The 25,705-nt window shown below is 37.0% G+C and overlaps 2 protein-coding genes and 1 pseudogene across 3 annotated transcripts; all 3 read left to right on the top strand.

Moving 5' to 3' along the window:
• The first annotated feature begins 2,273 nt into the window (after positions 1–2,273).
• On the top strand, positions 2,274–10,682 carry LOC113302428 (protein transport protein SEC16A homolog). Of its 2 annotated transcripts, none has more exons than XM_026551329.1 (14): positions 2,274–2,438; positions 2,646–4,935; positions 5,047–5,367; positions 5,727–5,855; positions 5,945–6,067; positions 6,206–6,379; positions 6,724–6,849; positions 6,950–7,084; positions 7,766–7,893; positions 7,970–8,078; positions 8,160–8,453; positions 8,551–8,679; positions 8,784–9,085; positions 9,401–10,682. In XM_026551329.1, exons 2-14 carry the CDS (start codon positions 2,800–2,802, stop codon positions 9,963–9,965), a joined length of 4,671 nt encoding a protein of 1,556 aa, XP_026407114.1. In that variant the 5' UTR covers positions 2,274–2,438; positions 2,646–2,799; the 3' UTR covers positions 9,966–10,682. The 2 variants fall into 2 exon arrangements, with proteins under 2 accessions (XP_026407114.1, XP_026407113.1); XM_026551328.1 differs by having other exon boundaries at positions 8,536–8,679.
• An 888-nt stretch (positions 10,683–11,570) lies between these two features.
• On the top strand, positions 11,571–14,896 carry LOC113302427 (peroxisome biogenesis protein 19-2-like). Its single transcript, XM_026551327.1, has 3 exons — positions 11,571–12,057; positions 13,591–13,907; positions 14,717–14,896. Exons 1-3 carry the CDS (start codon positions 11,653–11,655, stop codon positions 14,760–14,762), a joined length of 768 nt encoding a protein of 255 aa, XP_026407112.1. The 5' UTR covers positions 11,571–11,652; the 3' UTR covers positions 14,763–14,896.
• A 4,466-nt stretch (positions 14,897–19,362) lies between these two features.
• Positions 19,363–24,894, top strand: LOC113302426 (annotated as a pseudogene).
• Positions 24,895–25,705: the final 811 nt, after the last annotated feature.

Here is a 25,705-nt window from a genome sequence, read left to right as displayed (position 1 = left end):
TTTCGACTTCACTGAATGTAGCTATATCTTTTGGAACAACAACCGCTCCTTCTCCAACCATTGGAGTATTGGATCCTCTTACAACAAGAACCCATGTCTTAAAATCTTGAGATTATAAGAAAGATCGCATAACTATTTTCCACCATAAGTAATTTGTGTCATCGAAGGCTGGAGGTACGTTAATCGAGATTTCATTATTGTCCATAATTCTGATTGCCACAAACACATACTTGTTAGGTCAAAATGTGTTTTCCAGCTCTGATAACAATTGAAAATGAGAGAGTACTAAGTACATCACCAATTTTTCATTTGGAAACATGTATGGACAAAACCTAACACAATTCCAAAGAGACCAACTTAATGATCCTTGATATGTAGAGTTTATATCTCTATTTTTTCTCAAGTACGTATAGACAAAAGAGCCAGTGAACCTGATTGTTTAGAAGAGTACTTGGACGATCTCAAAAATCAACATCTAAGTTCAATCTAGTCGTATCCAAATAATCAAATCAGAATTCTTCCAAGTAACTTGTTATCTATCTTTCAAGATACGAATTCTACAAGAAACAAGTCTCGTAATCGATCACAATTAGATGGACGCATCTACTAAGATTGAATACGTACGACTTGCGTAAATCTAATTAAAACGATAAACAAGAGAATGCGGAAAGGGAAAAACACAAAACACCAGAAGTTTTGTTAACTAGGAAACCACAGTAGCAGAAAAACCCTGGGACCCCGTCCAGATTTGAACACCAAAATGTATTAAGTTGTTACAAACATTAGCCTACTATCAGACTTCAGACCGGAATGTAGTTGAGACCGAATCCACACTCCAAAGGATTCAGTTACAGACGCGCTCCTTACATCTCCTGAACTTCGCAAGGCTCTAAGCAATTGATTCCCTTAGCTGACGTCCATCTTGGACCAGATCTGAGTAGATTTCTTCACTATTCTTGCTTTCTAGACTAGTTAGTAGTTTTAGCTTAGTTGTTATTATGTTTTTATAACTTATCTACAACCGACGAAGAAATTTTCATCTTTGTCATCTCCGGTGACGAGATCTTCATCATCAACTTATCCGGCAAAGGAATCTTCATCTGTGATCTTTTTGACATCGAAAGCTTAATCACTAGTTACAAGAGATTTGAACAAGCACACATCTTTCCAATGAAGAAAAACAAACTAAATGGTTGGAATTTAATTATGAGAAAAACCATTCTTCCTCCGATTTAATAAAATCTTATTTCATACTTGTATTTGTCACGCTTCTGTAATCCTTCTCTTTCTCTTGTCAGATTTCTTGGTAGTGTATTTTGACGGTGTGTTCTTATTACTTTGTATTCTTTTATTTTGGATCTTAAACACTCATTATAACTAAAAATTTCTATTAATAAAAAGTTTCTTTATTTATCAAAAATAAATGAATAAAAATGGCTATTAAGGATCTCCCCGTCGTAAGAGATTAGCTCTATCATCTTTTGTTTGGACGAAAAAGGAAAAGAAAACATAGTTAAATTCCACTGAATTCAGTTATTTATCAATTTACCTTCAACAACAAAGAAAAAAAATTATTTATCAAATTGACTGATGCGTTCAATTCCACATTCACATCTATTTCTATCCATGTCAGATTAAAAAAACTCCACCTTCCCATTAAATTCCAAAAAGAAAAAATAAACTCAGAAAATACCGTTTTACTGGGATTTGTTTCCTCAACTAGTTTATTAATATCAATTAGACAACACTAAACCTCATTATTACGTCATATCCCTCTCAGATAGATATATTACTCTCTCTCTCCGTCCCACTAATAAGTGACCTAATTACTTTTAGATTTTGTCCCACTATTAAGTGATCTATATCACTAAACAAGGTGATATTTTTAAAATATCATTTTGATTAATTATAAGAAATATAAGAAATATGCATAATTTGATAGTCATGTTTATATTCGTTACGTAGGTGTTTTAAAATGTTTTTTCATGGTACAAAGTTTGCAAACATCTGTGGTGTAATTTGAGAGATAAATCATTTCAAAATTTCACCATTTATTATCCATAGGGGTATACTTGTAAAAGGTGCTTAAAAATACTTTTCCCCTTACTTACCTTAAAAATTGTGCAAACTTGAACTAGGTCACTTAATAGTGGGACGGAAGGAGTAAGACGGATCAAAAAGATACATTGAGAGGGTATTTCCGACTAAAGTCTATTTCAAAGTCTTAATTAATAACGCTGAGAAAAAGAAAAAAAATTAGTTTTATTTTATATCCCAAACTAAAAAAATATGAACATGAGGCGTTGGTGGGTGAGAAGATGATTTGTCGGCTCTTACGAGAACTCGAGGGTTTCTCTCTCTATTCAATTCTTCTTCTGTCTGAGTTTTCTTCTTCTTTCTCTCTCTAGATCGATCCCTGCATATCTTCTAATTTACCGGTAAGTTTATAGATTTGGATTACAATCATGATTCTGATTTGTTCAATTTTTTTTTTCTGGGTTTGATATATGTTTTTATTGTTGTACTAGGATTCGGTAAACCTTAGATCTTACTTACTTGTTATGATCCGCTTGTTGAATTTAGGTTAAGACACTGATTTTGTTATTGGAATTTAAGATCTTATATATTTTTTTCTGGATTTGTAGGTAACGTATAGGAGAGTATATATATTTGGGGAATTCGTTTTTATAATTGTGAAATAGTTTTTAAGGTTCAATTTAGGTTGCAAATTGGAGCTGTGTGGAGTTAATTGAGGTGAATTTCGCTGAGAAATTGTAAATTTAGGGTTATATACAATCCATGGCATTTCCTCCATCTCAACTGGAGGAAGCAGATGATGATTTTTTTGATAAGCTTGTCGACGATGATGAATTTGGGGTTACGTCAACTACTGTGACATCTGTTGTTGGTTCTAGCGGTATGGATGGTGGTTCAGATTCTGATGAGGTGAGAGCATTTACAAATTTAAGTATGGATGAGGTTCCTATTGTGTCAGCAGATACAACTAGTGGTGCTGGATTTGGGGTTTCCGCAGAAGAGGAAAAGAAATCAGAGGACGGGGTTGTTGCATTGTCTTCTGATGATAAGACAGAAAAGGGAAGCGTGGATCAAGAGGAGGGTGTCTCACATGTCGGTTCCACTTCAGCTGTTCTTGATAACAATTTTGAGACTAGTGATGTGTCGAAGACGGCTGAAGTTTCATTAGACACGTCAACGAGCAATAATAGCGGATCTAAGAGTACATGCGTTAAAGAATTTCAGTGGAGTTCTTTTTATGCTGATGGTGATGAGAAGGGTGGCAGTGGTTTTGGGTCATACTCGGATTTATTATGCGACGATCCTTTTGAAAATATCGGGAATAATACTGGAGTCGATTCCAACAACTCAGTTGATCCTTATGCAGATATCGGGAATAATGCACTAGTTGATTCCAACCATAGATCTGAAACGGTAGAAAATGAAGTTTATGGTTCTACATCATCACTAAGTTTCAAGCAGAACAATGATGCTAGAACATATACATCAGGAAGTGAACAGACAAATAATGAGCAAGATGCCTACATTGCCCAACCTGTTCAGTATCCTGGTTGGGAATATGGCGTAAATACTGGTACATCAATTCCTGACTCAACAATAAATAACCAAGCAAATTACGAAGATACAGCTCAGGCAACAAGTGCTGATGTTGTTTCAACCCAGTGCTCAGAAGCTTCATTTTTACAGCAAACGACTCAATCTGTTGGGGGTACCCTAGACGAGGGTTGTACAACTGGCAGTGTTGCGAACTGGAATCAGGCTTCCCAGGGAACCATGGTGTATCCAGCACATATGATTTTTGATCCACAATACCCTGATTGGTTTTATGATAGTATTGCCAAACAATGGTACCCGTTAGCATCTTATACTCAGGCTAGTCAGTGGGGATCTTATGCTCAGGCTGATCAGTCGGAATCCTATATGCAGGCTGATCAGTCAGGATCTTATACCCATGCCAGTCAATCAGGATCTTATACCCATGACGGTCAGTCGGGATCTTATACCCAGGACAGTTCTTATACCCAGGCTAGTCAGGCTGGATCTTATACCCAGGCTGGTCATTTAGAATCTTATACCCAGGCTGGTCAGTTGGAATCGCATACCCAGGCTGGTCAGTTGGAAAGTTATACCCAAGCTGGTCAGTCGGGATCTTATGATCAGGCTGGTCAGTCAGAATCTTATGGTCTGGCTGCTCAGTCAGAATCTTATAGTCAGGCTGGTCAGCCGACACCTTCAACTGAAGACCAGATATCTCAAAACGGTAATGCTTTTGTTTGTAGTTTCACCCCTGTGAGAGACCAAGGGACATTTAATGACTACGGAAAAGTTGAAGCCTATGAATCGCAAGGTAATCGAAGTGAAGCCCATGGTGGTGACCAGCCTGGTAATTACGTTCAGCAGAATACCAATATGTGGCAACCTAAGACAATGGTTAAGAGTAATTCTCTCGCCAGTTACACAGAAAACCAGCATTCAGAGACTCTATACAATTCAAGGGGTTATTCGAGCAATTCCCTGGATCAGCAAATTAGTTTCAAACCTGTCCTAACTGCTTCATATGAGCAGCAACAGACAAGTCATAGTTATGGTGGGAATGAAAGGGTGGGTTCATTCCCGAGCTTTGTTCCCACTGACACTTTTTCACATCAGATGAACCAGCCAATGTTGGAGCAGAATAACCAGATGACTGCTTCACATGGTTTTTATGGCAATCATAATATAGGAAGGTATTCCCAACAAACCTTTCCTAGTAGCACTCAAACATCACATACTCCACAAGATGGGAGGTCTCCCCATGGTCGTCCTCCTCATGCCCTGGTTACTTTTGGTTTTGGTGGAAAACTCGTAGTTGTGAAAGATAGCGGTGCTCTTGGTTCAAGCACGGCGTATGCAAGCAAGGTTAGGCCCTGAGCTTTCACTTTTGACTGTCTTAAACTTGTAATTTCAGTTAACTGATTTTGAAAAATATGTTATTGTTAAAATCTGAAATATGTTTTGTAATATGCGAAGGACTGCATAGGAGGTTCCATTTCAGTTCTTGACTTGATGGATACTGTCACCAACAAAAATGGCGCGTCAAACATTGATTTTGGTGGTTCAGGTTATTTCCGTACTCTGTGCCACCAATCCTTTCCTGGGCCTCTGGTTGGTGGAAATAGTGGAAATAAAGAATTAAATACTTGGATTGATGAGAGGATTACGGAGTGTGCATCATTGAATGTGGACTATAGGAATGGAGAACTTTTGAGGTTGCTTCTTTCTTTGTTAAAAATAGCTTGCCAACATTATGGTAAACTTCGGTCTCCTTTTGGTTCGGATCCATCTTTGAAGGTAAAAATGTTGTATTTATGGTTTTGTTTTCTTGTGTACTAAAATCTGTTTTTATAATTTTTTCTTGTTATTTTATATTGTAACTCGCATATATGTTTTGAGTAGCATTTACTCAAATTATTCTCAAAGATTTTTTTTTATCACCAACATTGAGTGTTGTAGGCTGCTAAAATTTCTCTCTTTTGTTCCATTATTCAGTATTGTCAATAATTGTCCTTATGTACTTAAGACACAAAATTCACAGCACACTAATCTTGGACTTTTGCCAAAAAAGAAAAAGTTGGAGTTTATGTCTGTACTGGATGAATTGTTAGATTACAGATACTAAATTGTTGGTTTTTGTTTTTCTTTCCTTGTAGGAAAATGATCGTCCCGAGTCAGCTGTTGCAAAACTTTTTGCTTCGGCTAAAAGTAGTAGTTCTCAGCTAAGTGGGTACGCCTCCCAAAGGCACTGCTTAACAAATGTGCCTTCCGAAGGTCAACTGCGGGTATGTTTTGTTTTTCTTAATCAGTTTGTTTCTTACCTTTTTTTTCTTTCTCTGTAGTTACGTAATATTCCAAATGCTGTTTTATGTAGGCAACCGCTGCTGAGGTACAAAACCTTCTTGTTTCTGGTAGAACAAAAGAGGCCCTACAATGTGCACAGGAAGGTCAGTTGTGGGGACCTGCTCTTATTCTTGCAGCACAACTTGGTGATCAGGTCAGACTGTCTTTTTTCTTCCCTTTTCTCTTTCATATCCACATGATTGAATTTGTCTAGAGGTTGATTGAGATGGCTGTATCTGACAATCTGAAATTTAGCTTACCAACTCTCACTTTGCTTTATGTATGCATGCAGCATTATATTGAATCCGTGAGACAGATGGCTCATTGCCAGTTAGTAGCTGGTTCACCTTTGCGTACATTGTGCTTGCTAACTGCAGGGCAACCAGCAGATGTGTTTTCTGCTGATAGCACGAGTAAAAGCGGTGGTTCACCCGATGCTTTACATATGTCTCAACAGCATGCACAGGTAGATATTTTTTCCAGATTAGTTTCGACTGAATTAGGCTTCTAATTTTCAATTGTTATGTGTTAATAATACTCCTTGCATGACTTTTATGCGGACATGAACAACAAGCTCAGTATGTGAATCATGCACTGGTCATGATTTTCACATAGGCATGTCATCCTTTCTTCAGTATGCCTATAAAGTAACAAATTGCTTCTATACCTGGATTTGTTGGGCTTTTGGACATGGTTTTATCTTACCATTTGCAAATAATGAATTTTTGCACATTGCTTCAGTGAACTCAAACCGATTCTCTTAATATGTTGTTTGTTATCTTTGTTTTTTAAAATTTTTTATGGCTAAAGGGCGGTGCCAACGGAATGCTAGATGACTGGGAAGAGAATTTGGCCATCATTGCTGCAAACAGAACAAAAGGTGATGAACTTGTAGTACTTCATCTTGGGGATTGTCTCTGGAAGGAGAGAGGCGAGGTCTGTCTTTCTTTCTTTTTGTTTCTTTTTGAAATTTTTTACATGGGGTTTACTGGATTATGTTGCTCTTGGAGTCTGGATCTTATTATTTATGGAACAGATTACTGCTGCACACATCTGCTACTTAGTTGCGGAAGCAAACTTCGAGTCGTTTTCTGACAGTGCAAGATTGTGTCTTATTGGTGCTGACCACTGGAGATGCCCTCGAACATATGCGAGCCCTGAGGCTATACAGGTTCTACTCGTCCTATTTTTGTACCCTTATTACATTCTCTGAAGTTGGTGATTGGCTTTACATATTAATCTGCCCTTTTTAATGCTTATGTCGCATGACAAGAGATGATTCTTCCCAGTTAAACAGTTTTCCCCAGTTGAATTTAAAAAGAATGTTATAGGAAAAGTGTTCATCCTTTTCGTTTAATAATAAGGCCAAACATTTATCTTGTCAATTCATCTTTGTTATTGCCATTACCACCCCTATTGCTGTCACTAGTACTACCATCCTCTAATCCCATAAGCAGCTGTACCACCCTATCACGATCAAATCTCAAATTTTTGTTGGACAGTTTTTTGAGGATTGAATTGCGAAACATTACTCTAGGGATTGGATTTTGTGGGGTTAATGATGTTTGATAAAAAAATAGAGGCTAGAATGATAGGTTTGTTTCATGTATCTGTTTTCAACAAATTGGTTCAGCACATAGTTTAAGTGGTTAGGTAGGGAAGTGTAGCAACTTTGATATCCCACGTCTCATCTTTTACCATCTTTATGTTCTTAAATGTTTTTTCTATCACTTAATTACTTAATCAATGTGATGCACTTTTTGATCTTTGTGTATTTTCTTTTACCTTCTAAAGATTTATCATGCATATTCATATATGGAATAACTGACTCGATCCACCAATATCTGGGCAGAGGACAGAATTCTATGAATATACGACGGTGCTCGGGAATTCTCAATCCGTCTTGCTACCATTTCAGCCGTATAAACTTGTATATGCCCATATGCTGGCTGAAGTGGGAAAAGTTTCAGAATCTTTGAAGTAAGTAAATTTTAGTTTCTTTGCTTGATTTTGTTTTGCACATGCTTTCCACTTTCTTAATGGTAGTATCTTTCAGGTATTGTCAAGCAATAACAAAATCTCTGAAAAATGGCCGAGCACCAGAAGTGGAGACATGGAAACAATTGGTTTCATCACTGGAGGAGCGAGTTAGGACTCATCAGCAGGTGTGTAGGATTGCAATTTCAATTGCAAACTTATTCTCCGTTGGATCAGTTTTAAGTATTGATAACTGTGCTTTTTTATAGGGAGGATTCGGTATTAACTTGGCTCCAGGAAAACTTGTTAGTAAATTCCTCCCATTTATTGATAGATCTATTCACCGAATGATTGGACCACCACCACCATCGGCCTCGTCGACTAAAAGTAATGACCAGGATAACCGTCCACCAATACCCCGTGTACCAGCTAGTCAATCGACAATGGCCATGTCATCTTTAATGCCTTCGGCCTCAGTGGAAACCATTAGTGAATGGGCAGGTGATAGTAATAGGAGGAGTATGCCCAATAGGAGCGTTTCAGAGCCGGATTTTGGTAGACAGGTTTATTTCTTCTCCATCTAATGATTTCCCAGTCAATTTATTTGGGTTGTATTAAAGTGTTGAGCCTGGCTGACTTTAATAGGCTAATTCATCGAAGGGTGGAGCTTCTGCTGATGGACAAAGCAAAGCATCAGGTGCAGGTGGGTCATCTCGCTTTGGTCTTTTGGGGTCAACAATTTTCCAAAAGACCATAGGGTGGGTCGGAAGATCTAGGTCAGATAAACAGGTATATTCCAGCGGCTAGATTTGTCAATTCCTTCATGATTTCCTTTATTTGAATGATTAACTTTCTTTTTCCTATCTTTTTCTGTTTTCTGCATGACACAAAAGGCGAAGTTGGGTGAATCGAATAAATTTTACTATGACGAGAAACTCAAGAGATGGGTAGAGGAAGGTGCTAACGTTACTGCTGAGGAATCAGCGCCACCTCCACCTCCAACAAATGCAGTTTTTCAGAATGGAACAACAGATTACAACATGCAGCATGCATTTAGAAATGACAGTCCTCCTGCTAATAATGGAGTTGCTGAAAGCAGAAGCCCAACTCATTCAGAACGAAGTTCAGGGATACCTCCAATTCCATCGAGCTCTAACCAGTTCTCTTCCCGTGGCCGAATGGGTGTTAGATCAAGGTATCCAACTTTGAATTTTTCACATCATACTTAGCTTTTCCTTAGGTTTGCACTGAGACTAGGAAAGCTCAACTTCATCCAAAATTAGACAGTATGATACGGCGGTAACCCCATTAAGCCATTACATCCTTACCAATATCTAGACTGATGGAAGTTGACCAAAGGGAAAAAATTATTTCACTGATGAGATCAATGCTTGGTCTGTCTTTGGTTGGGAATGGAGAATCCTAATAATATATTTCCAGTGGAAGGTACTTTGGATTTTTATTAATGTCATTTCAGAGGCATAACCGCCTTGTTCTTGACTTTCTGCAGGTACGTTGATACCTTCAATAAAGGTGGCGGGGTCTCAGCAAACTTATTCCAGTCCCCTCCTGCTCCAGTTGCAAATCCAATTGGCACTAGCAATGCAAAGTTTTTTGTTCCTGCTCCGGCTCCTGCACCTACACCGTCATCATCTGGGGAACAATCAATAGCGGCAACAGGTGAAATTATGCAAGAAAGTACTGGCCCTAGTGAAGATATCTCATCCGTGATGACTAATGATTCATTTTATTCATCTCAACAACCACCACCACCATCACCATCATCATCATCACCATCCATGCAGCGTTTCGCAAGCATGAGCAACATCCCCACTGCGAGCAGAATAGCTGGTAATGGTAATTCCACTGCTCAATCTCGTTCGCGGAGAACAGCGTCATGGAGTGGAAGCATTAATGATGCAAATAGCTCTTCTCCGTATACAAATGGATCGAGACCTTTAGGAGAGGTTTTAGGGTATTCGCCAACATCTTCGATTCCCAATGATCCTTCATCCATTCATCTGACGAGGAATGGTTCAAGTTTTGGGTCAGACCTCCAAGAGGTAGAGCTCTGAATCGAAGTGGCTCGAGGAATCAACACTTTGCTTCTCATGAGGGTCATTGGTCCAGGTCAGCTCTTTCCCCTGATTTCTCGGCCTCTCTATCCAAGAAAAAGAATGGGTTTCATGAGTTTCAGAATATTATGGTTTTGTACGGGGAATCTAGAACGAGAAGATAAAGCTATTAGGTGAAATGCACATAGAGTTCAAAACAAGGACAACAGTTTCCTGTATTCTAAGACCTGGGTTTGGATATAACTCTTCCATGGTCTGAAATGCTAGATAGTTTGGGACATGGTGTCCTTTTTTCACCAATACAAAACACACAACATCCATGGGCACCATTTGTACAGTTCATTTGTTGATTTATTTGGTTGAATGAGGGAGAGATGGTAAAACTAGCATAGCGTAAGAAAAGAAACAACCCCCTTCTTCAAGTTTTCAGCAGGGCTAAAAAAAAGTAAGCTTACGAAAAATAAGATTTCTCTTCCGTTCTTTTGTATGGCTTTCTGAAGTATCTTTATTTATACATACAAGACGACCTGTACTGGAATGCCGAAATTTTGTATTTGCTGTTCTTTTTTCTTTTTTACAGGTGGAATTCTGTTAACTCAACTAGTGGTGAAATTGGCTCTTATCATATGAGAACTTTTCACAACTCTAATTTTCATTTTGATGCTTCCTCCTTGGCCTTTTAAATATATATTCTTTTATATATTTTTTTTTGAAGCATTTCTTTTTGTTTCTTGATTGTCCAGTTATATCTGTCGCTCTATTACCAGAATTTTTCTTAACAAAGATATGGCTCCAAAAATATAGTGTTGTTTGGCCTCTTAGAGATTTGTCATCATTTGTTTCGTAATTCCTCGCGGGGTTTCTATATATTATGCATACATCCAATCATTATAAGAGTTGCTTCACTTACTCTTTCCACTCTGTTAGCAGCATTTTTCGCCAATATTTTGGTTACCTAGATTCAGGCACACTGCAACATAAATCAGTTTACATTCCTCTAACAATAAGGTAACAATAAGGTGACAATCCCTCGACACATCCAGTGAATACAAGGGTTTGTTCTATTCACTATTGACAGACTTGACAACTACTTCACTATTTAGCTCAAACACAACTTTGATGTTACCCAAACCTTCTGCCTATATTGCAACCTCTTTCATTGCTAAATATTCAGCATCCTCCGCTCCTAATCCTCCATGAATGTAGCCCCCTTGCTCCAAAATATGTACCTGCAACAGCGCACAGTTAGTCCAAAGCCAGCAGTCCTTTTCTTTTTTAAATCATACAATGCATCAACAATAATTTTCATGTAGTCGAACTTCTTTATCTGTTAAACTTGCAGAAACACTAGTACAACCATCTGTTCCCAACAGGGATAAACACACACATAACACGGTATACTACAAAGCCTATGGTACAGCATGCTAGTTGGTAACGGTTCCAGTGGCCATGTTTGACACACTTGAATACAACTGCCGACACCCCACACCGCATAGTGTGAAAGAGGAATCAGACGGTTGGGAATGAAAACAAAGCAACAGGGTGACCCCATTATCCTGAAACCAATCAGTATATTTAGTCGAGCATAATACTTGCCTTCGAACGAAGTTTCAAACAAATATAAACGCACAGTCCAGAGAGAGAGAGAGAGAGAGAGGAGAAGATTTCTGTACAGAGAAGAAGAGCAATGGCGGAAGATCATGACGATTTAGACGAACTCCTTGATAGTGCTTTGGATGATTTCCATAATCTAAATCTAACTTCATCACAAAGGAGTGAAAATATTGGGGAGAAGAGCGAAGATAAGTCTTTTCCATCATCATCATCATCTGGAGCAGTACAAGGATTATTAGGTGGTTTACCTGATTTAAAAAGTAAGAAGAAAGGGAAACAGCCACCAAAAAAGAAAGAAGATCATGTTACTGAGGCGTTTGAGAAATTGAGGGAACAAACTAGAGAGGCAGTTCGTGGGTTAGAATCGACTACTGCGGCAGCATCTAAGGTGCCTAATTTGGGTGTAGATGGTTTAGGGAAGGAGGACGAAATGATGGATGATTGGGTTAAGCAATTTGAAGAGATGGCTGGGTCTCAGGTATATATATTTTCTTACATTTTGGAATTAGGGTTTTCAGTATTTGGGGAATTAGGGTTTTCAGTATTTGGGTATTCTTTGAATTTTATTGGAGAATTGTCGTAGGTTATATTTTGCTTTCAAATTCTGAATTGTTCTACTGCTTAACTAGTTGTGGTTGAGTTACTATTATCCTCAAATCAAGTATGTAGCAAAGGGTTGTGAAAATTTCGAGAAACTAGGCAACCCCAATTTCTAATTAGATAGCACATTTGATAGGTTGGAAATATATAGCTGATTGGAGAAGGGTATACTTAAACTTTGTGTACTCAGTTAAACATTTTGAAATCGACTGAATGATTCAAAAGAAAGCTGTGTGCAAGAGTTTCTTGTTAATCTGTGTGTTCGTAGAAAGGTAAGGAATGGGAGATATTAAGAATTGAAAAGGAGTATTTTTTGAGGTGCTTAAGAAAGTGATTGTGTAAGAGTTCATAGCCTACTTACGCATTCTAAGTGTTATCTAATCTAGGTTCTGATTATGCATCACTCACTGTCCCATCCGTAGCCATACTTTAACACATTATCCCACGGACATGATACAGTGATCTACTAACACATTTGATGGCCAATGATGAGCTAAGACAATTATGAATTCAAATGTTATTATTATTGTTGGTTCAAATTGATTTATCTTCTTAGAGGGTTGTAGTATAAGCACATAAAGCTGTAGTGGATAATCTATATTAGTGTTACTGTGAAGGACACATGGTATTAGACTTTAAAAATAACCTTCGATATGGTTGCGCAAGAGCTTGTTACTGGTACTGTTTTGTTTTATCAGAGTTGGCTCAACCCTGTTTTGCTAACAAGGATCGATTTTGGAATTTGGTGACAAGGATTTCATTGTTTGATCTAAGGTTTATCAATGTTCTATTAGACTAATAACATTCCTAGTGGCCACAACCTCTTCCGGGTGGACATATATGAGATATTACTTTAATTTGCTGGCTGGTCATTTTAGTTAGAAAAAGTGAAAAACTGTTTGGTGCTCTGTGCGATATGTTGAAACTAAAATAAATAAATCAGAATTACCAGATTTTATGCAAGTTAAATACGTTAAACCACACCACAATCACCTTCAAATTCCATTCTTAATCTGAAAACAACCAGATTAGGAATGCTTTCTTAAGCAGAGAAACAAGGGAAGGAGTGGTGATCTGTGGAAATTTAACGTGCATTATCACATTAGAACTTTGACCAGCTGCCTAACCTTGATTTGTTGTCGTATATAATATTAATTTGCATTGATAAATTTTATTAACCTTATCTTGTTTCTTACTAATGAACTGAGGAAGGTTTTAGTTTGTTTGAAGTTGTTAATATAGCTATTATTGTGAATGAATCAGTTAACTAGTTCCGTTTACTGCTGATGCCTTTTTTTCTCTCTTTTTCCAAGTTTTCAGTGCTTAGTTTTTCCCCTGAGGGTCCTAATGTTTATTACTTTTAGCTGTGTAACATTCTCTCAGAACTCATTGCTCGTTTTGCTTTCCCTAGGACATGGAATCTATAGTGGAGACAATGATGCAGCAGCTTCTATCTAAGGAGATTCTTCATGAACCCATGAAAGAAATAGGCACGAGATATCCAAAATGGTTGGAAGAACACAAATCTAGCTTAAGCAAAGAAGATTATGATCGTTACAGTCACCAATACGAGCTTATAAAGGAACTGAATCAAGTTTATGATAGAGATCCTGGTAACTTCACCAAGATTGTTGAACTTATGCAGAAAATGCAAGAATGTGGCCAGCCTCCTAGTGATATCGTGCAAGAGCTTGCTCCAGATCTTGATTTTTCCAACCTTGGCCAGTTGTAAGTGTACAGGGACATTATTTTCATTCAGCATAGCAATCTTTTAAGAGTCGTTAGAAATTTATGGTATTGATTGTTAGTCAAATGCACACACATTTGGTATTCAGCTGCTAGTGCTTTAATGCTAATGGTTCAGTATTATGATTGGATTTTAACTCTTGATAATGCACACATATTAGCCTCATTATGTTCGGTTTGCGTTATTGGAAATTAGAACTAGATCCATCCACTTGAAAGGTTAAATAGACATAGTGGTTTTACTGAAACCTTGGAAAATCCCTCTGCTGGACAACATGCCTTATTTAGCAAATGGTTGGCTGATAGAAGTTTATGGTCCTAGTTTTGTGCACTGTAGCGTTAACTTTTCCATTTTCTTTGACTTTATAATTTATGGTTCTAGCTTCACACCACGGCCTTTACCTTTTCCTTCATGTATAGCATCTTAATTTTCCTAGAGTACTTTTTTTGGCAGGACCTTTTTTTTTCTTTCTAATTTTTTACCATTATCTTTGATAATTGAAATAGAGGGTGGCTCTCCTAGTACTAGCAGTTCCTTTCAAATGAAGAGATGAGATCTGTTCTCCTCAAGGACTAATAATACATTAAGTGTTTCTAGAATCAGTGTGTTGAGAAAGGTCCTTTATGGCTTTATATACAGATAAATTGCCAGGATTAACTGATATCAAGATATGCTCGTGGCTATTAAATGACTGGTCTTTTGATAATTCAACCATGTGATATTTGCTGGGTTGTTTTCATATCTTTCTGAACTGTCTGACCTTGCCTCCTTTCCGTTTATTGTTCTGCAGATCTCCTGAGATGCTTGACCCTCAGCAAGGTTGTTCTATAATGTGAGGCAGACTCTCTTGTACTTCTCTCCCCTTTGTTGCTTCTTTTTTCACTTTTTTTTTCTCTTTCAATGATGTAGAAAATAAGGGCAATTGTGCATGAGCCAAATTTTAATATATTTTTCTTTATTTTTTAAATGAGTTAGATGCCTCAGTTTATTACCTGTTCTTATGCTTGTGTGCGTGTGAAGTTAGCTGCATATAAACAATATTGGATTCAATAGGTCAAAATTTTAGCAGCAACAGAAACGACGGAAAAGATGTCGGAGCATGTGAAAGCAGATGGTCAGAAAAATTGCCAACAATATTGGAAATTTCATCAAATATATGTACCTGTTAGAGGGTCAGTGAGAAAACTTGTTGTTTAGTCAAAGAGTAAGTGCTCCAGGTGACAAAAATCCGAAGAGATACAAATGCAGGTGACAGAGAGGCGCTTGAGACACCCAGGTTTAGGGTTATAAAGAAGCATTCTTCCATCTTTGCTAGGTATTGTGTTTTTAACACGGGGTGACCTGACTACGATTGTGGTCTTAGTTCATGGCAGAATTCAGAACCAAAGATTAAGTCTGTAGGTTTTGTTTCCTTCTAAATATGGAAAATCAGTACATTAAAACTCTACAGATAAAACTTAAAAGAGTTAAAAGGTAACAAAGCCTTAGGAAGAAGCTTTTGATGAGAAATAGTTGAACAATAATTTGATACTATACGAGTCTATCTGGGCAGTGTTCACACACAGCTCATTAACACTGACTTAAGAACATAACATACATTTTGTCCAAGATAAACCCTCTGAACATTTTCATGTCACAATCACAACTAGCATATTCTGATTTCTGATCTGGAATAAGCTTACCCAGACAAGATTGAGTTCCAAACGGAAGTAATTAGATAAAAAAAACACAGAATTCTGGGATTGCGAGTAAACTGCTAAAGTGCCAGCACGGAAAGGGCGTAAAAATTTTCTTCATCTGATGCTTGCATAGTTGGTGATGTTTGCCTGTTTATATTCCTTCCCCATTCCACCAGCCAAGCAAGTGTTCTCTGCCTTCTTCCACGGTTGTTGCTGATTACATTTTCAAAAACTATTTGACATATTTGAGAAAGAGAAACCATTGTATCGATCATGTCCATGAAGAAACATAATGCGGATGGCAAGGAAGATGGCATTTCCAGCTAGTAGCCAAAAACTGAACAGTTTTAGAACTGTAAGGGAGAGAAATGCTGAATATATTGTAGTTTGGAAGATACGTATATGACTTTCCTTGAATACTTTAATAGTAACACCAGAATCTTGGCCTAGAAAGTTAGTTGGTTCATTAATGATAATTATAGATTGCAACATTTTTCACATTTCCGTTTTCAGATATAAAACCAACTGATTTTCTTGGATCAGTTTGGACTTTCTTTAACTCTATCAACACTATAGACGGATACAGTTAATCAATGGCTGTACTCTCCCGTGAAAATGTTCCGCACTCATCACTATTCAAGATTCTCCTTGGTTGCTCGAAGATTTGGATCTCTACCTTACCACGCTATTAAAGGTTTTTAATCTTTTGAGACGGTTAACAATTGTCGTTGGCAAATAGTATATAAACACCTCTATTTCAGGAAAAATGATATTTTTTTTTTAGTGTTATCTACGAATAGGCCGAATTTAGAAAGGGTGTCACCTTTTTTCCCCACCGCGGAGATTTATAGGAGATATTGTTTACCCGCTATGAGATCCATCAATGCTGTATCTTATGGGACTTCTACCGAGATTTACTGCGCGTTCAAATACAAATCTGTTTTTGACTTGTATTTCTTCAGAAGTCAGAAACAAAACTATTTTGCTTCACAAAAAGTTAACTTTTCGATTTCTAAAAGTTGTCTTAAAATTTGACAGCCAAATTGACTTTTGACTTTTTTCTGATGTGCAATCCAAACATGCCATTACAACGCGTTTAGATACAAATTTGCTTCTGACTTCTGCTTCTCCAGAAATAGAAGTCAGGAGCAGAAGTCAAAAGAGAAAATATTTTGTTTCACAAAAAATTACTCATTCGTTCCTAATTAATAGGCTGGTTTTGTTTTTAAAGAAAATTAAGGAAATTAAGAGAACTAATCATTGAAAGTGGTCCTCATGACACTTGTCAATAAAAGAAGTGAAATGAAATGGTCTCCATGACACTTGTCAGTAAAAGAAGTAAGGTGAAATGGTCCACATGACACTTGTCATCAAAAGAAGTTAAGAAAAAAGTGGTCCCAGAAAACTAAAGTAACATTTGACTATCCCAATTAGGAAACCAGCCTATTTTTTTGAAACATCTATTTATAGAAACCAGCCTATTATTTAGGAACGGAGGGAGTACTTTTTAACCTTTAGAAATCTTTCTGAAATTGTGTACCCAAATTAAATTCTGATTTTTTTCGTGCAAAAGTCAAAAATCAACTTCTGGATGTGTACCTAAACAACCTATTTAAGCCGGATAAAATTGGGGCCTACCCCACTTAATTTGGCCCTACTACTAAATAACAAAAAAGATCATTAGAAATAACTTTCACACCACCCCTTATCCAACAATTACTTAAGTACCTAATTTACCTATGTTTAATTAGCACTAATTAATCGTATTAGATGTTAATTATATTTTAGATGTTAGATCAACTAATGTTAAAGAGTTCTTCAAACATCAAACAACTTAAATTTTTTGATTTTTTTTCGTAAAAAGTACCCAGAATCGGTTTACGTTAATGCACTTGTAAACCGGTTCTGGATTGATGTTCCAAAATTAACAGAGGACTTCAACAATCGGTTGAAGTTGGCATATGTATAATCCGATTATACAAATCGGTTTTTTATTTGACATATATAAACCGATTATCGTCTTTCATAAGATTTTTTTTTCATTCATTTCAATATTGTAGGATGCATTTAGCACATGCATCAAGCCTTTAAACCCTTACGCGACCTTAGAGGACGAGTTATAGTCCCGTGAGGGTTTACATAGATATTTACCCACAAAACCTACACAAAAAACTTCTAAAACCATCAATCTTCGATGGAGGAATCCGTGTCTCATTCACTCGACATGAAGTCCGGGGAATACTCCGAGATTTTGGATACCGTGAATTGATAGCTTGCATCGAATGCGAATGTTTCCCCCTTTTCCTCCAATTAGCACGCTTTGACGACTTCATGCTACAAAAACTTACTTTTTTAGTGGTGTTTAGTAGGAAGATCAAACAACATGGATCACCTAAAATAAACCACAAGAATACATACAAATTGTTCAATGGAGTAGCTAAAGTGGGTAGCGTTCAAAAACCGTTTTTGGATAGCTAAAATAGCAAGTATCGCATTTTCGATGACTAGGTGCCTATCATGCACTTGTTGAACACTTCTTCCATTATGATTCCCAAACTCTTGCCTATATTTGTTATGCACCTTTGTCCAAAAGGTTTCGGCATCTACCCTTACGGAGGACTGCCTTCTAACTCGAGTTTCCGCGTACCAAACTTTGGTGATTGCCAAATCTTCATTTGTCAAATGATGTCATTGTGGAGGTATGAAATGATTAGTTGTGGAGTATATGGAGTGAGAGGGAATAAAATGAGCAATTTTGGGCCAAATGGGGTCCAAGGATGAGGTCTCTATATATAGAGAAAGTCCATAACGTCAATTTTTTTGAAAAAAGTGAAATAATTTGAAATAATCGGTCTTCTCGAAGGTCTGTAAAATCCGATTATGTGATACATATATAAACACCAATTGTGGAATGGAATCTGAAGAGACAATCTTAATCGGTAAATTAACAAGCACATAAAACTCTATTATGGGATCGCATAGTTAAAAAAAAAATTGTATCCAGAATCGGATTATTATAAAGCACTTATAAACCGATTATGGTGATGTATTTTCATATTTCTTTTTTAAACCTAGAATCGGTTGATGTTAATCATCATATAAACCGATTACTCTGCATGTTCTTCATGGCCGAAGAACAAAACCCAGAATCGGTTTATTCGATATGTCAACATAAACCGATTCTGGGTGTAATCAGAGTTCTTGATGGACGAAAATCGAAGATTTAAACATGTAAATCAATGAAGAAATGCGAGTCATAGAAAGGGTTGATGGAGATTTACCTTTTTCTTGGTTGGATCGAAGATCTTGGAGAAGAGGATGAAAAAAAAAGTTGATTAGGATTTGGAGAATTTGGAAAGATTGTGATGAAAATAGAAAGTTTTTTAGGTTTAGGTTTTTTATGTTTTTGGATTTACTGAAAATGAAAAGATGATTGTTTTAGCAATTAATGTGGAGGTAAATTAGGATTTTTGAAAAATTTGATAGCCCATACCAATTTGGTGGAGTGGGAAGGAAAATTTGATAGACCCAAATTAAGTGGAGTAGGCCCAACTTAGCCAGGTATTTAAGCCCCGAATCATTTTCGGAAGAAAAAGCAGCGCACAGGAAGAAAACAACAGCAGCACTAGGGAAGTATTGGAGTGTTATTCATCAACGAATCAAATGCAGCGTTTTGTACACCCACGTTAGAGCATAGAAAACCTCTCTGCACATCACCACTTGGCATATCAAAATTGTTCTTTCCACTTTATAGTAAAAAAAATATCTCTCTCCAGTCTCCACTACTCCCTATTTATTCACTGTAATCTCACCAACCACGTTGGTTCATTTTAGGTTTTGCTGAATTATTGGCGGGAACCATCAGTCTTCTCTGTAAGAGATTAGGGTTTATAACCTGGTAGGTAATCTCTCACTTCTATTGCAATTTCATTATTGGTATTTTCCCTTAAATGATGTTAATGAGCACCAAAAATTTGTGCTTAGGATTTATGTGTTTGTTCTTGTTGGATTGCTATTACTCAAGTTTGCTTTATATTCTCAACTTTGATGGTATTAACATACATAAATTGGCTACGTTTTTTATTGCATTATAAAATGATTGTCAATCTCACTCACAAATTTGAATGTTCCAAGGTTAAGTCATCAAAGCTCGGATTTGGGACTCTGCTGGTCACCAAAGGTTTGTTTTTCTCATCTGAGTTTTGATATGTTGAGTAAATTCCAACCCTTTTTTTTCAGTTTGGGTTTTTCTTGTTTTAGAGAAATCTGATGCAATCATTGAGATCTATGTCCTATAATCCCGTTTGGAAGTTGCTCTCCTGCTGTTTGATAAAATACCTAAGAGAACATCTCAGGGTCATCTTCTTAGATTTTATTTTGCGAAGTTGTATGTAGTACCATTTTATAATTCTGTGGATGAAATTCTAATTTCCCAGGGACTTGTTTGTTCTTAAGGTTGAGACTTGCATTACAGAGTTGGGTCCATGTACAGGACAATACAAATCAATACTAATTTCCCAACACTGTGCTAATATGAATAACACGATAACTTTATAAGGTTTGATTTTATTGAAGTCGGAGGTACATGTCGCTTTACGAAATCAGTTTTTTTTCCCATGGTGGTCCTTTAGATTTGACGGTGCAGGATATTAATGTTGCGATGATTTTATTCTTATTTTCTTATTGTGTTGAAGATAGTCAATTAGTATGATAACTGAAACTAAATTGCTATAGCGGCAATTATAATAGCAATACCTAGTTCCCTGGTTAGCGGAAAGGGTATAAGAAAGTGATATTAAGATTAAGGGAACAATATTGTATTTGTAGGCACTGCGATGACTCAACACCTATTTAGATCTGCAGTGTCTGTTGCAGTTGATTAAGATAAGATTCTCAGTTCATGAGAACAATCAGTATTTTTAAGCTAAGAACCTTCTGTTTCAGTTAATTAAGGTAGATTCTCAATTCATGAGAACAGTCAAATGTTGAATTATTGGCTCAGAACTTTCTGCTACAGTTGAGATCTTTTGCTGCCATTTTCTAGATCACATATTGAATTGTCTGCATGCTTAAATGTGCAACTTAGTTCAATGCTGGAAAGGTGTTTGATATGATGCTTCGTGATTTCCTTGTTAGCTTAAAACTTCTGTCCGCCCTACCACCTTGCAAGCGGTCATCTAGTAGTAATAAATGTTTCTCTAATTGTTATATTCAATCAGTAATAATGTCTTAGAATCTTGGTAAGCTTAAAATAGAAATTGAAGGTTAGGTACATGTAAGATCGACGTTAGTACAGTGACAAAATATTCTTCGATTGTTATTTCTAATTTCTATTCTGCTTTAAGTTCTATCCTGATATGGAAAGCAAAAAGCTATAGAAAGACAATAAGTGTGTTTTTCTTATACAGTAAAACCTCTCCGGAAGAACACTCTGTATAGCAATAAAAATAAACTCCATATAAGAATAAAAATTTGTGGTCCCGATTCGGGCCAGTTATATTTAAGAATAAACTCCATATTGGAATAAGTCATAAATTTTTCCTGTCCCGTCTTAAGGAACCTACCTCCATATAAGAATAATTGACATTATAAAATAAATATTATAGGATTTGTCATGCATCAAAGTTTAAGATGAAGAGATTCTTGTAACCATTTTACAAAATCGGTTGGCTTCAAAGTGGTTCTTTACTTTTCTGTGAACAATTTAGTACAAATATCTTTCACTCATATAATTTCATTTGTCAATTTTTGGTTAAACCTTTCACTCATGTAATCTCATTGGTCAATTGCTGGTGTCAAAGTTGAATTCATATTTACCTAGATACATTTTTGTGTTAGGCGTATTTTCTCAAGTGCATGTATGAAATTTTTTCTTTTGGTCTATTCATGGCGGACCTCCATATAAGAATAACCCCCATATAAGAATATTCTTTTATAGTCCCTAAAATATTCTTATACATAGGTTTTACTGTATTTCTAATTGATAGTTGCTATTGTAACCAAACTTGAGTTGAATGACGAATTGTCGAAGCGTCTGAAACTGGCGGATACACTTTGACACATATAATTCTTTATGATGTGTATGAAAACTTGCAGTGAGTACTTTATTAGATCGCTTCTTGTTTTACATTCTATATGTTATTGTTCTGTTATATGAATGTTGACAAGTTATATTTCTGGTGTACTGTACGAAAACATTATGTTTCTGGTGTTTTCCGTGGACAGGATACAAGCAACTACAAAGGTGTCTGATCTGTCTGATATCAAATTCAGTCTTACTCCTTCTCTGAGATCAAGAGCTTGAGTGAAAGAGACAGTGAAAGAAGATGTTCACAACCAGACCTCCAACAACGTCACCACTCCTCTCTCTCTCTGAAACTCTAAATAATCAAAACCTAATTCATAAACTGTCCTTCCCTATTAGCTACTCAAAACCAAACAAAAGCCTCTCCTACTTCAAATCTTCTCCTCTTAAAGCTGTGCTTGCGACGAAAAATGAGAGTCAATCACCAGTGTCACAAACCCCTTCTCAAACCAGGGTAGATATTCTTTCAGAATCTCTTCCGTTCATTCAGATTTAGAGGCAAGATCATTGTCGTCAAACATGGAGGTGCTGCCATGAAGTCGGAATCACTCCAAGCTTCAGTCATCAATGACCTAGTACTCCTTTCTTGTGTGGGGCTCCGCCTTGTGTTTGTCCATGGTGGTGGCCCAGAAATTAACAGCTGGCTCAGTCGACTTGGGATCAAACCTAATTTTCTCAATGGCCTCCGAGTAACTGATGCGTCAACCATGGAAATAGTTGAGATGGTTCTTGTTGGTAAGGTAAATAAACAACTGGTCTCTCTCATCAACAAAGCTGGTGCCACCGCCGTGGGTCTCTCAGGGAAGGATCGCCGCCTCCTCACTGTTCGACCTAACATCAAGTCTGCTGAACTCGGGTTTGTTGGTGACATTGCTGGGGTGGACCCTTCCATCCTGCGGTCCTTAATTGCCAGTGGTCATATCCCGGTGGTTGCATCAGTGGGGGCCGATGAGGATGGGCAAGCATACAACATTAATGCAGATACTGTGGCCGGGGAATTAGCAGCTGCTCTAGGAGCTGAGAAATTGATACTGTTGACTGATGTTGCCGGAATTTTTGAAGATCGAGATGATCCAGGAAGTTTGGTGAAGGAAATTGATATTAAGGGGGTGAGAAAAATGGTGGATGAAGGAAAGATAGCTGGAGGGATGATCCCGAAGGTTACTTGCTGTGTTAGGTCACTTGCGCAGGGAGTTCGTACTGCTAGCATCATTGATGGGAGACTCCCGCATTCGTTGCTCCTGGAAATTCTCACTGATGAAGGAGCTGGAACGATGATTACTGGGTAACATCTCCGCTGGTGCATTGTTAGGTACAATTACTTCTATTGTTTTTTTTTAGTTTTAGCACTTTGTTTTACGTTTAAATGTAGAAATAATCTGGATGGGTGTTATAAGTTATAACCCTGTATATAATAGAATAATGTATCAGCTCCATGAGAAAGAGTGTGTTTGAACCTGTGTTACGATGACAGGGGTAAATATGCTTTTGAGCCGTATCGACCCCGACATGCGTGTCTGACATGTCAGGCGCGGTCAGTTACCAAAAATACAACAAGTTATTTAAGAAATTAAAAGATAGTTATAGGACAATTTGACTAGAATATCGCTATCATTATATTTTTTATATGTTTATACTAGGAAAGAAGATATATTTCTCTATTTTAGCTTATATGAGATGCTTTATCTTTGGTAAAAAATAGAGATATTCTCCATTGATCTCCATTAGATTCAGATTTCCTTAAGAAAAAAAAAACTAAACCAGAGATGCCCTCCTACTAGTACAGCTCTACGAGACCATGAAACTAAGTAGAAATGTCAATGATGTCTGTGTTTAAGTAATGCCTTTTTGTATTGATATATATATAAATTTATGCATGTATTTTGCTAAGTTTGTTATCTTATAATCTATGTTAAACTACTTATCTAGTTTGTGTATGTGTGTCCCCATTTCCTAATTTGTTAAGTTGCCATGTCAAAGTACCGTTTTGGACACACGACACTGACACTGTGTCCATGTCGTTGTAACACAGGTCTCAACTTAACAAGCTTAAAGTTTGAAATGTTGTACCGGACAATTTCCAGTGGTTTGAAAATTAGTCCCATGGCTCCCTCCTGTGACCTTGTTCACGAAACTGATAAGAATCTAAATCTGTTCTATCTGAGTGGCCTTTTATTCTTTTCTGAAACCTCCTCCGGATCTAGGTTTGTGTTGATAATTTCGATAATTGATACTGCATCCACGTACTTGGTTGTAAATTGTTGAATTAATCTTCTACAAGGGTTATTTCTGTGCTTTAGCCTTTCAACTTGTTCTTTACATTCTTGTTTATTCTCTTTGAATGGTTTAAACTGCATCATTTGCATATTTGAAACAAGAAATATAGATGTAAATGTTTTCTTTTGATGCTATTCTCGCTTCCATCTCGACATATTGAATTATTGATAAATACCCTAAGTTTAGTAGAGAAGTAATTAACCTTTTTTATTTGCTGGCGGAGCAGTAGTATAACCAATGAGCAAACTTATTTTTGCAGCAGGCTCAAGTTATTCTGGAGTGGATAAATTAAATGGTCAAGTTGGTCAATTTTAGCTCACATTTTGCCCCATTTTTTTGAACTTAATTTAAACCTGTGTCTGGAAGTGGCAGCTGATCTCTTGAGTCTTTATGGTTGAATCAGTTGACTTATGGAAACAGCAAAACAATTGCCAGTCTGTGCCAGATTTTTGTTTGAACAATCAGCATGTGACGACGGGTTCTACCATTTTGCAGGTGTTAAGAGGGAATAGTGTTGCATTGTCTGGAAAACATTTTTAACAAAGGAAGACCAACATGAAGATGTGATGCAATGTCCCAGATAGGTTTTACTTTGCAGGTGTGAGGAATAGCCTGGATTGTTGGTAGCTTTTGTTTAGCAAGGGAGAAGGACCAACATTAAGATGAGATGAAATGCCCCTTAAGCTTGGTTTTGACATTCAAACTTGTGAACTACTAAGATTTGGATCTCTAACCGTTTGCTAGTGCGAATTATTTTACGAAAAGAAAAGTGATTTTAAGAGTCTTACATCCATAAGTTATCCTTATAATATTTCCAGTCCGCCTTTCATCACTACAAGCATATACTTTTCTCATGGAGACTATTAATAATAAACTTTCCTTGAATACTTTAATAGTAACACCAGAATATTGGCCAAGAAAGTTAGTTGGTTCATTATTGAGAATAATAAATTGCAAATGTTATGTTCTTCCCATCCCTTTTCAGATTCAGATATTAAACCAAATGACTTTCTTGGACCAGTTTGGACTTTCTTTTAACTACTGGATGTGTAGTGAACTAGTGATTGATCTGCACTACAAAATGATAAACCAACGTTTCTAGATCTAGAATTTGAGAAAAAGGAGAGGAGAATTGAGGGAGAGGTTGAGGTTCTTTTCATTCGATACTTCAAGCAAATACTAATACAAAAATTAGAGTACCCAGCAAACAGATATAACAAAGGAATCTGCCCAGAATAATTATTACTTCCACTACAAATACCCACTACTTCACAAGATCCTTGTCTTTAAAGAACAGCTTAGGAAATTGGTTTTCCATGAATTGGCAAACTATGCAGCGTGAAGATGGTATCTAGGAATACATACCTTAGCAACAGAAGCTGCAGAGTAGAGATGACTCAAGAGGCATGAAGTGGCGGTGCTTCGAAAATCTACCACCACCACTTCTATGCCCTCGGATTTTGGAAGGCCAGTGATAAAGCTCATGCTTATGTAATGCCAAACTTGATTAGGAGATAGGTAATGGCTGCAATAAACCTGCTAGTAAGCTGATACACCCTTGTGTTGATGACATGTATCACATTCGTACACAAACTGAGTAATTTGGGCTTGCATCCCTACCCAATAAAAGTAAAGCTTAACATTTTGGTAGCTAGCTTGAATACCAAAATGCCCACCAATAGATGGAGAATTTATTGCAGTGAGAATTTTCTGTCTCATGTCCCCGTTCTCTCCGATG

Source organism: Papaver somniferum, chromosome 8 (genome assembly GCF_003573695.1).
Source record: "Papaver somniferum cultivar HN1 chromosome 8, ASM357369v1, whole genome shotgun sequence".
Lineage (NCBI taxonomy): Eukaryota > Viridiplantae > Streptophyta > Magnoliopsida > Ranunculales > Papaveraceae > Papaver > Papaver somniferum.
This window is presented reverse-complemented; position numbering and strand designations above follow the sequence as displayed.

Coding starts and splice junctions, on each gene's coding strand:
- LOC113302428 (XM_026551328.1), top strand. CDS start 2,800: ATGGCATTTCCTCCATCTCAACTGGAGGAAGCAGATGATGATTTTTTT. Junction 8,680..8,783: donor GATCTAGGTCAGATAAACAG/GTATATTCCAGC, acceptor ATGACACAAAAG/GCGAAGTTGGGTGAATCGAA. Junction 9,086..9,400: donor CGAATGGGTGTTAGATCAAG/GTATCCAACTTT, acceptor GACTTTCTGCAG/GTACGTTGATACCTTCAATA.
- LOC113302427 (XM_026551327.1), top strand. CDS start 11,653: ATGGCGGAAGATCATGACGATTTAGACGAACTCCTTGATAGTGCTTTG. Junction 12,058..13,590: donor AAGAGATGGCTGGGTCTCAG/GTATATATATTT, acceptor TGCTTTCCCTAG/GACATGGAATCTATAGTGGA. Junction 13,908..14,716: donor TTTTCCAACCTTGGCCAGTT/GTAAGTGTACAG, acceptor ATTGTTCTGCAG/ATCTCCTGAGATGCTTGACC.